The sequence below is a fragment of the Opisthorchis viverrini genome (assembly GCF_000715545.1).
Source record: "Opisthorchis viverrini unplaced genomic scaffold opera_v5_111, whole genome shotgun sequence".
Classification (NCBI taxonomy): Eukaryota; Metazoa; Platyhelminthes; class Trematoda; order Opisthorchiida; family Opisthorchiidae; genus Opisthorchis; species Opisthorchis viverrini.
In genome coordinates this window covers 198782-209679 of record NW_008751765.1, presented here as the reverse complement: position 1 = coordinate 209679, position 10898 = coordinate 198782, and the positions used below count along the sequence as shown (strand labels likewise).

Below are 10898 nucleotides of genomic sequence, written 5' to 3'. Positions count from 1 at the left end.
AAACATGAGGCGTCCTGGTGCAGCACATTCAGTTGCCCGGACATATGACGAACGAGAGATTCAGCTAGGTTCCATGTGAGTCTCTCGCAAAAACCAAATTAATTTGCAAATGAGGGTAGTTCGCTAATCTATTGCACTTAGTTAACAAAAATCTGAGTGTGTGATTCAAAACACAGCAACAAGGTCTGTGATTAAGCCAGGTCACTCGAACCGCAGTTTATGCTCCAGGAATTCAGTAATGTTGATTAAGAAGGAATGCATACATCAACAAGGTGTGAGCTTGTGCACCGTCGTTAGTATCTTTAGGGTGCCCACCCGAAACAGAAAAATGTAAGGCCTTGGTAAGCAGTTGGGTCGAAAACAGACTGATCCCCAGCTTCAAAGGAAGCAAGTTGGTGGCGACTTTCGACTACGAGGCGTCACAAACTCTTGTAGTCATGCCACAGATGAGGTGGCAGACATCGTACTTCTTCATTTACCGAGTGATGAAAATTTGAGTATCACTCACTCACTCACTCACTCGTCCTTCGTCCTGAGGCATATTTAATACAATCCACTCAGTCCTAATTATTATCATTTGCGCACGAAATTAGTTTTGGTAGTAGACCCCGCTGTACGAGGTGAATCTTCCGTTTATGATGGTCCGCTTCTAGTGAATAGGGACTGTTCGAGAGTTTTCAACATCCTTATGAGTAGTGTGCTGCATCTGGACTAAGTAAAATTAGATTTCAAACTTGTTGTAACGTGTGGACAGCCGGAAATCGTGGTCTCGTGGGATATGTGGCCCAAACTACTCAGCTTTCCCATGTTTTGATGAATGCGAAACACTTGGATTCCTTCAGGAATCTGAATGAAAAAGGTCTGTAAATGTATGAAGCGCATACAATTCCAAGCTCAAAAATGATCCAGGCTGAAAGCAGTGTTCTAACGCAGGTTCGGCCTTTGTCTGGTTATCGCTATACCTCCAAGGAACGTGAACATATAGGCCCAAATAACTTGTCCTGATCACTATAACAGACACCTTGGTTTGACTGGTGTGAGAGTGTGTCAGAGTGAATGAAATATCAGGTGGTCGAGTGGGCTAAATCACCATTGATTGCAGCTGGTCCTTGTGCGGTCTGTCTGATCAATCATATGTACGACGCACTAAAGTACATGCACTTTTGTACGTGTTTTAAGCTTCATCTCAACTCTTCCAACCCTCACCTAGTGCGAACGCGAACCTTAGGAAGGACAGCAAAAAATGCCACTCATAAGGTTGTTGAAAATTCTTCGACAACCCACGACCAGTTTTACCCTTCCATATTGAGCCCACCCACCGAGTTTCCATCAACTTTATGTTACACTTGACGAAGAGACGTCTGAAACCATGTGAGTGCTTTCCTTTAGGAAACTATGCTGCGATGTCTCGAATAACTATTAAGCGGCCTCTGTGCAGCACATTCATTTGCTTAAGACCATCATAAACGAGAGATTTAGTTGAGCCTCACATGAAAACCACATTGATTTGCAAACGAGTGTATTTACCGAAAGTGAGGAGTGCCTGCGAACTACGGACCTTGGAATAGTTCCATCGGTCTCATGTTGCCTCAAGAAATGGAAGATCTCTTTTCACATCTCACCCAACCGACTCTAGTTGAATCTCCGATTTATGGTGGTCTCCTTCAGTCGAGATCGTCTTGCAGCAGGCCACCTGATGTGGCTTGATATTCGAGATATCGCGGTAAATTGCAAAGAGCTCTTCGACTGCCCGTCACCAGTTCCACCCATCATGAGGCCCACTCGAGGTGGATGCAGTCACGATGATAAGCACAACCACAAACGAGAGATTCGTTTGGGTTTCTCGTCCAAATCATAGTTGAATCTAAATGAGAGAGAGAGCGCGCACGACAAATTCCGTCCAAGTTGGGTTCAATTAGAACATGAGTTTGACGGAAATTCGGAGACCATGCTCACCTGATGAGCTCGAGTTGGGAAACCGAAACCTGTCGTGGGCTCTCTAAGACCTCTTCCATTTGGTTGTTTAAGCTGCGCTGGATATTGACAGGCAGATTCTAGGAGTTCGCCAATTGTTTTCTTCGTGTGGTATCTTGATGCCTAGCACGTCACCGACGCAGCGTTTCTGAGGACTCGGTGAGTGAGGCTTGTCACGAGTACGCCGGTTAATACTGTGCTAAGCTGCATGGAGTTGTGTGAGTTTGATTTTGAGTGATTGCATGAATACAGCTTTGTGCAGCTATCAGTATATACGTAGCACTAGAAATCAACACTTCCAGCTAGCTGTTCCTAATCCGTGTTAAAGTACAAAGTGCAATATATCTGCGTTGTTAGGTCGCCATCCTGTCCGAACACAGGCGGTTCGGCATTGTCTGACTTCAGACAACAAACCCGTGAGCACCCAGCTTAGGTCTGTTTCGAAGTTTTTGCAACAATCCCAGGTCCACTTGATCGTTTCCCACGGAACGGTCAGGCTTACCTAGCAAAACCGTTCTTTTTCACCAACTCAAGCGTCGCGGATTCTTTCGCTACCTAAACTAACTCGGTCAATTCGCATTAGCTCACGGTCGCCTCCAGTATCAACCGCCTCATTCTGTTTAAAAGCCAGCTAACAACTCAGTGTAGATGCTCGGCACATTCGTGGTGCGTGAACCACTGTGTGTGCACACTCGCAATTCGACTGATCGATAATCCAGATGACCTTGATCGATTGATCACACATCATCTGTCTCGCTGACGTCAACCTATCCATGTGTGTCGTAACTGGCTACAAACATCGGAGAATTCCAGACAGACTGCGTGGTGCATCGAAATGAATACAGTCTCCTACGACCCTGTCATTTCAAAGCAGGCCAAAATCAAATCACTTGGTTGTTTTCCAGAAAATTCGTGTAATCTCAAGTGTCCACGGCACGTAAGCACTCGATTTCACACACTATGTAAGCGCAACTTCCGTATGGTGACACTACGCCGTGATCTACTGATGGTTGAAAAAAACCAGAGTCTTGTCACGTCTTTATACTTCTTTTTACAATCATACTACATAGTATTATGAGAAAACAAATGCGGAATTTGAGGTATGGTTTCAGTATTTAAAGGTTCACAAATCTTACTCGATAAAATGTAAATAGAATGTCCGCAAAATTAGATAATTATGACGCCACGTAGCCGTAAGCCGACTTCTCCCCGACTTTCTCTCCATGCTGTCATAGATAAACGGTGTGCTTTATTTTTCGTTTTTGATTACATTGGCTGAGAAGGTGCCCCGGTGGTAGTGAACGCCTTGATTATCGTAGGTGCTGAGGTCAGAATCCCCAACGTTGTGAACAGGTTCAGAGCTGCGAATACAATTAGACATAGGCGATCCAACACACGACAGGCCAATCGCCATTCGTTTGAAGTTCTTGACTCGGCATCCTTATGATGCATTCTTCCGGTCACGTAGCGAATCTCCTTGGTCAAATCTTTCAAGCGTTTGAGAATCAGAGCCTTCTCGTGAAATTCACGCACTTGACGCTCTACGTTGAAGTTCTGTTCGGACACAGGACGAATTCGATTGGTGTGATTGGACGGTAGGGAATCGGACAAAGATGGGGCCCTCGATATGATCTTCAATGGTCCTTCAGAGAAGTTATTCCTTTGTGGAGTGCTGGGATCATTGCGGTGCCGAGAGAAAGTTTGTGCCGGCAGTTCGGTGTTTTCTGAAGAGAGATTAAAACTGTAGGACCGAGGAAAGGACACCAATGTTGTTACAACCGATAAAGTCACGAAGATACTGTCAGCTGTCCACTAGCTACCGCATTTGACCAGGTGACGATTAAATAAGGCTCATAAGGCTGCTGAAAACTTCGACATTCCACTACCGGTTTAGCACTTGTTGGGTCTCATCAGATAGGCACACTCCCGGGGTCTCCATCAACCTTGTGTTCTACCTGAACCCAAATTGGACTGATTTCGACAAATACACTCAATTGCAGCACATTCAGTTTAAGAACATCATAAACGAGAGGTTCACTTGAGTCTCCCGTGAAAAGCAAATCAGTGTACAGCTGTTGCATCACTGGGAATCGTGCACACTTCACGAAACTGTGATACCGGGGCTCGAACCCGCGACCTCCAGGCAAGTGGTTTGAAAACTTGACTGTCTGCTCATGATTGGCTGACCAACAGTATGATCAACATGTATGTAGATGAGATATAACACCACGTCTTCTTCAGTCACGGAATCCACATCACGTGGTCACAGTTACTTGCTGGATCTTCGAGTGTGTTCCTTTTTTGTGTGTTTGTCCCCCGGGTACTAACTGTGAGATTGAAACAACAATCAGGAATGACATTTTCTAAATCGCCAAACCGTCTCACCCTGGGTCTAACTACATTGTCAATTCTCTTAGCATGGTAACTAACTTTTTTAGTTTAGGGTTTAACTACATGAATCTACAACACACTGAACCATGGCAGGTAGGTGAACAAATCAATTTTACAGACAATAGCTGAGGTCCTGCTGTTTAAGAGCAATCACTTGGGCGTTCTTAAGAATTTCATCGTCATCGACAGCATGACATCAGTGTTCAATACGGATGCTTCACTGCCGTATCACGAGTAACCGATACTCTATTCCTTTAAACGTGCGCTGCCCCCAAGCCAGATACCGCTGACAAAGCACTCGAAAGCCGCGAACCTTGAAAAGTGACACTCCTCTGATGAAAGTCTGCACAGTGCACCTGGAAGTGCATGAAAACCGTCAGAATTATAACTCACCTTGGCAATTACTCTCCGCAGCACAAGCGTATTCCATTCCGGACGAGTAGCTGCCTTCATCCAAAACATGAGTCGTTAAGTGTCGTCTTGGTTGGCCACCAGGAACTTGTTGAAGTTCGTTTCTCTGGAGAAAAGTTGGTGCTACTAAGTTTCGTAATTCTATGCGATCCGAAAATGGAATTTCTCTTTCGAGCAGGTGACTCTTCTGGCTGATATTTTTCAGTATTTTTGGGCGAAATTCAAACTCCATATCGTTGATATTGTTGGTCCAGGGTTCTAAGCGCCTTCCGGTTGTTGAAGTGCCCATTCCTTCTGTGTTCGTTCTGACTGCAGCTGTTTCAAGTTTTAGTGGTGATGCTGTGAAGTGGTTCACATACCTATTGGGTGAATCCACAGATGAGGCCGCATCAGAGACCGAAACGGAGTCATCTATACTTCGATCGATTCGCAGCACGCTTGCAAGCCAGACGTTCACAAAAGTTCCAATCTGAAATAGTTAGGCGAATTCGTTTGGTGGTTGGATTAATCTAGACAAAATTCACGTGAAATCATTGGTTCGCAACCTATGCAGGAGAAAATGCTCTCCATAATAGCTGTAACAGTTTGAGGATTTTTACTGTGACATTACCCAGGAATTTCAGTGGTGTTGAACCGACATGAGATGAGGCAGTCATGTGACTTTTGTTGATCTGTTTGGACAACACAGCGCACAGGAATAGTCATAAATAAGGAAATTTCTCTGGGCGCAACATACTACTCAGGTATACCGGGCTAAATCTACATGAATGCTTCGTTTCAGATGGGCTTGGTAAACAAGCGGTAGCTTTTATTTGGGTAACATTTCGCTTTTTACAAAATTGGCCAGGTTTTAATGCAGACGGAGAACCAGTCAGTAAGACCTCTTCATACTGGGGCACTAGATCAGTTTTGTGCGTCAACTGACAGCTCTTATCGGTTACTATGGTTAACAAAATCTTGCGTTCGTGGATTTGAAGAGTTTCGAATTAGTTCCGATCGGGTTTGGTTCCATAATCTTCCACTTCAGGGTGCCTCACCTGATGATTCACCTCCGGTGCCACTCGCAAATTTCGGTGGTCTTTGAGGGCTTGTGAGTATTGCGACAATTTAGTTGGGGGGACGGGAGAAAGGGGAGATGGGTGAGGTCGATTGGAATTTATATGATTAATACTGCTCCTTGCTTCTTCTTCTTGGAGCTTGCTTCTGGTTCTGGCGATCACAGAGTGTTTCCCCTCTAAGAAGCTACCCTTATGTTAGCCGTGTTTAGAACACTTCGAACAACCCCCGATGTCCCTGATTTATATAGAATTACAGCAGTCCCAATCCATTCCCTGTTCGGTTTCGCTACCAGTGCAACAGTGGATGCTACTGATGAGGTATGCAAGTAGTATGTTCTCTCGTAAATCAGCTCCGCGTCTATTGAAAAGTGAAGTTTATTACGGAATTTTTGGAATTGCTTTGCAGTATTCGTTCACATATAAGTGATGGTCAGTGAATATCCAGGAAAGTTCAGGAAGGAGAGGATGGATATTCAGTTTTTGTAATCAAAATGCATATGAGTGTTTTGCTTTCCTGTCTGTAACTGTTTAGTTGGTGTTTCCTAATAAACAACTGCCCAGTGAAGGCCTTCTTCCTTTAACCGGCACCAACATTCTCCGCGAGTTTAGTTGGTGTTTTCTAATAAACAACTGCCCAGTGAAGGCCTTTTTCCTTTAACCGGCAGCAACATTCTCCGCATTTGGCGCCTAATTAAGTACCCCGAAGTTTGGTCCTTACATTTGTACATCAATGCCGTCTAACTAAAATAAACTGCCATTCGAAACTTTGTGGTGAAACCGGTCATGTAGCTAACATAATAAGGCAAGCAGATCACAGAGAAAGCCACATTCGAATACGGGTGTCAATTATACCATCGGTTAGGATGCCAGAGAGTAGTCCTCAGTTGTTTGGATAACCAGAGTTCGTGCTTCCAAGCGACGAAAAAGCTCCCTTGCCTCAGTGGGAGAATTTCGTGGTCACGTTCTCTTCTTAACACAAGGAATATAGGATGTCGTTCAGCTGCGACACCTTTTCGGTGCCCAGCTACCATACCACCCGAAAGAAGCACAGAGACTGAGGTATTAACAGGTAGCCCAAGCGCAGACAAGGGCAGTCGAGGTGCAGAAGCTGAGTTGAGACTTTCTGGTTGGAACTTTTGAGCCCTAACTACGGAGCTCCTTCTAGTGACCCTGATATTTTCGGAGTCAAAATGATGAGATAACGTGGTAAATCGATAAATGATAGTGATCACGTTCAAATTGTGGTTAGCTTAGTGGTAACGGGCTCGGACCAGCGCCCAACTCCTGAAAAGTTCGGTGTATCCTTTGATTTTCGAACGATACAAAAACCTAAGCCTAAAAATGACTGGAATCTGAAAAATGTTCAGTTGCCGGTAATGGAGTTCCCTACCACTCTGGTTCAAGTTGGAACGACATTTCAACTAAGATATTGAGGGTAGGGTGGGGACCTTTGAATAGTGTGCATGTAAGTTGACGCTTTTCTATCCGATTTGAGACCCTGGTAACTAAAGTACCACCGCAGCCGAATATTGAGATGTAATAGCGGTATTTCCTCAGCTTAGTTCTCGATCTGAACTGCCCAGGCTAGCGTTCCCGTTAAAAACAACAACCAAAGGTGCCCGAATTCAGGTCAAAAACACTTGTACAGCATACGTGTATATGAGGTGTATGCCGCGACAACATTCTGGAAAGTCTGACGCCTTCTTGATGTGGCATTAGCAACCGGCATTGGACGAATACTGGGTTATGATTAGCTGTTGGGTCCTAGTTTTCGACCAAACAGAGCTCGCCTTCATGCCGGACCGGCAAGCGGCCCGAACTTTTGGCCAATCTTGTGCAGGATAGGCTCCCGGAGCGTAGCAGCGCCTAACTGCGAGCAGTAAAGCGGTATTGGTGTGGAACTCCTCCTAATACGAGACAAGTCGCCAGTGCTAGCAGAGGTATTTTCCCATCAGTAATGAATAGTGCTTTCAACGAGATTCGCAATTCGTCAACTTTGGAGCCAAAGTTGGGTCGACAAACTAAAAACCAAGGAATCAGACCTCGTGTGTTTAAAGTCGACTTACCTCTGTTCCAATATGTGTACATTGTGAGTCCGTGGAACCGTTCTCACGGGCTTACTGAAAACTTCAGGGAATGCTTGTTACACCATAACAATTTTGCAAAGGGACTTCGACCGAATATTACTGAGGCAGAACACAAGTCATATCATGATTAATCAATACAAAGTACATAGTGAATCCTGGGGCATTCACAAATTGGCCGGTTGAGTGAGTGAGTGAGTGAGTGTGTGAGTGAGTGAGGAGGGCTGGTTTATTCTTTGTCTCTTAGAGTCGCTATATGATGTGCACTTGTCGATGTGTAAACCAGGTGCGTGACAAAAAATCTCGGAACTCACCAGCCACGGTACATGGAGAATTCCACCAGAGTGGTGATGGCAGTTGAGTAGAACAACCGCACACACGAGCGACAGTGAGCAAAGTACAATTGTACAGGTGAAGTAGAGCACTGAAATGCCAAAAAATATGTGGATTTATGAAGTGACAAATGACAAATTATCAACTAGTTATCACCTAGTGAGTGGGTTGACCTCAGAACAAATTCCTCGAGAAACCTGCCAAGAGATAACTGGAATTGTGGAAGATCACGTCACATCATTATACCGTGATATGGTTATCAGTCACCGATGATGCACGACCGGGTCAGGTCAGACTCAAATGTCACTTCGAAGTTGACAGAGCCAACGGGACACGCAAAGAAACATTTAGCGGGAGAACCAGTCGTAACCAAATGTCAACCCCGGGTAGCAGTGAGTGTACGAGCGCAAACTAATCAGCAATGAACCCATTGGCACGTGGTTCAGGCTAATCGCATATCGACGTACTGATGTTTCGATCTCGACTAGGATGTCTAAAACCAAAAAATGCCCAGCTGAGCGGACAAGTTAACAATCAAATCAATTCAAACGATGTTATTGTTAGGACAAGGATGACTAGCAGTCGCTATTTCTCGGTAGTTTGGTCTTGCTTTGCACTTCGGTTCCCCGTTTCGTACGACCCATGTTGCTAGCTCTCAGACTTTTGAGTGAGATTACCCTACCCATCGGGGTTGTTTCTTGGCATTTGGGATGAGCGCTCAGTGGGTGGGGGGTCTACTTTCTTCAATTGGATAAAGCTCCCGATAACTGTGGTTGTATGGGACCATCTTCTCACTTACAGCGCAATGCTACCTGACGAGTGCTTGCAGAAGTCTATAAAGCATGTAGCGCTCTCATTCGCTTATCTGCTGAGGTTCTTTGTGTACCCAGGTTCGGGTCAGCCAATCAATTTGGGGCGTACAGACACTCATGCACACACGCAAACACGTGCGCACGCATGCACGCTCGACCAGGTACGACGCACGCACGTACGCACGCACACATGCACACACACACGCCAGCATTCTCAGTTTGTCAGTTCGATCAGCTTGCCTATCGCTCAGTTTAGAACTCCCTTGTTAATCGATCGTTCTCTGCTGTACGGACGTTCAGCTACTGACTGATGGCAGTAGATACTGTTGAGGTAAACTGGCCTTCTTGGATGTCAGTTAACAAGAACCAGATGTGAAAGCGGACTATACTGTTATGTGCAGTGAATGTGGGATTTGACTCCATAACCCTTGTTATTTCGAACAACTTGGTACTCAGAACTGGTACGCTGGTCCTCAAGCCTCCAAAAGCTAAAATGATCTGGCAGAATAGCCAGCAGGATTCAACACTCCCGGATTCACGTAGATCACGATTTCTCCAATTTACTTATATGATGATGAGGAAGTGGAGGATTTCTTGATCCTTTACACCGCTACAACTCTAACAGAACCAGTACTTCATTACTAAACTTACCAAGTACCGGATTTCCTGCAGAAGTTTGAGGTAGCTTGTCACCGACAAGTTGTAACAGCATTGTTAGGGAGAGTAGCGTCGTCACTCCTGAGTAAAAAAGTAACAAACAAAAACAGCGGAAATTAAACCGTGTCATTTCAGAGCGAGTACAGTACATTGGTCATACCATTGAACGATTGATAAGTGCGCTCACAGTGAACGAAATGCCTGCTACGGTGTTTAGGTAAAACCCCTCTGCAGTAACCGCTGATGGCACCGGTTGAACACGATAGATTTAGTGGAACCAGGGAGTCATACACTTGTTCACTTAAGGCAATCTTGTCGGTCGTTAGTAAACGAGGTGATATGACTACAAATTAACCCTCAAATCTGCTGCCATAATGGTGAGAATTTATTCGATCAGGGTCACTAATAGACGTGGTGGAACTGGCCAAAATTGTTCATTGCAGCAAACCGGTCGACACAGGTGAGTGGACTGCAGAGGTGTAGCATAAAAGAAGAACAAACTGCTCCTTTGTTAGTGGAATTAGATGGCTACACTCAATACAAAGCAAGTTATTCCTCCAAGACTCGCCAGCCGTGATCAAGCACGAAATTGGCGAGTATACAATCATTTGCAAACTAATTTGGTTTTTCGAGAGACTCACCTGACACCCAGCCGCATCTCTCGGTTTTGATGTTTCCAGGCAACAGAATGTGCTGCACCAGGCCACCTCATGTTTCAGTGACTACGATATTCCAGATATCGCGATACATATATATTTTTGTAGTGCACTGCTCATAAGGTTGCTGGGCTGTCGAGGGGTATTCAGCGACCTTATGAGTAGTGCATTACAAAAATATAAATGTGCGAAATCGAATTTTTTATCAAGTAAACAGGAGATTCGCTTGCAATTGAGAAACTTGCGAACGTGGCAATCAACCGATTTACCGATTGTCGGATACACAAGTGAGAGATCGAACCAAAAACTTGCATTTTTTCGTCCCAACAAGTTCTCTCTTCATAACTGTTGACAAGATAAGCTTTGTGTCCTGTTGACGTGGTTTCAATCTTAGGAGCCAGTCAGCGAGGTTGTGGAATCCATGTACCACAGTTCACCTTCAGACATCCCATTTTTCCGTTCGCCAGAAATTGAGGCTTTCTGTCATTAACGTGGCAGAACTAGTCACTGCTTTCCATAGAT

General features: G+C 44.9%; 1 protein-coding gene across 1 annotated transcript in view; it reads right to left on the bottom strand.

The window, feature by feature from the left end:
- Positions 1-2995: 2995 nt before the first annotated feature.
- T265_05648 (hypothetical protein) overlaps positions 2996-10898 on the bottom strand; it is a gene marked incomplete at both ends in the record, with an annotated part of 30492 nt that continues 22589 nt past the window's right edge. The window contains 4 exons of the mRNA XM_009170713.1: positions 2996-3698; positions 4771-5245; positions 8233-8342; positions 9715-9801. Coding sequence (XP_009168977.1) covers positions 3241-3698; positions 4771-5245; positions 8233-8342; positions 9715-9801 — 1130 coding nt within the window. The remainder of the gene's footprint in view (positions 3699-4770; positions 5246-8232; positions 8343-9714; positions 9802-10898) is intronic.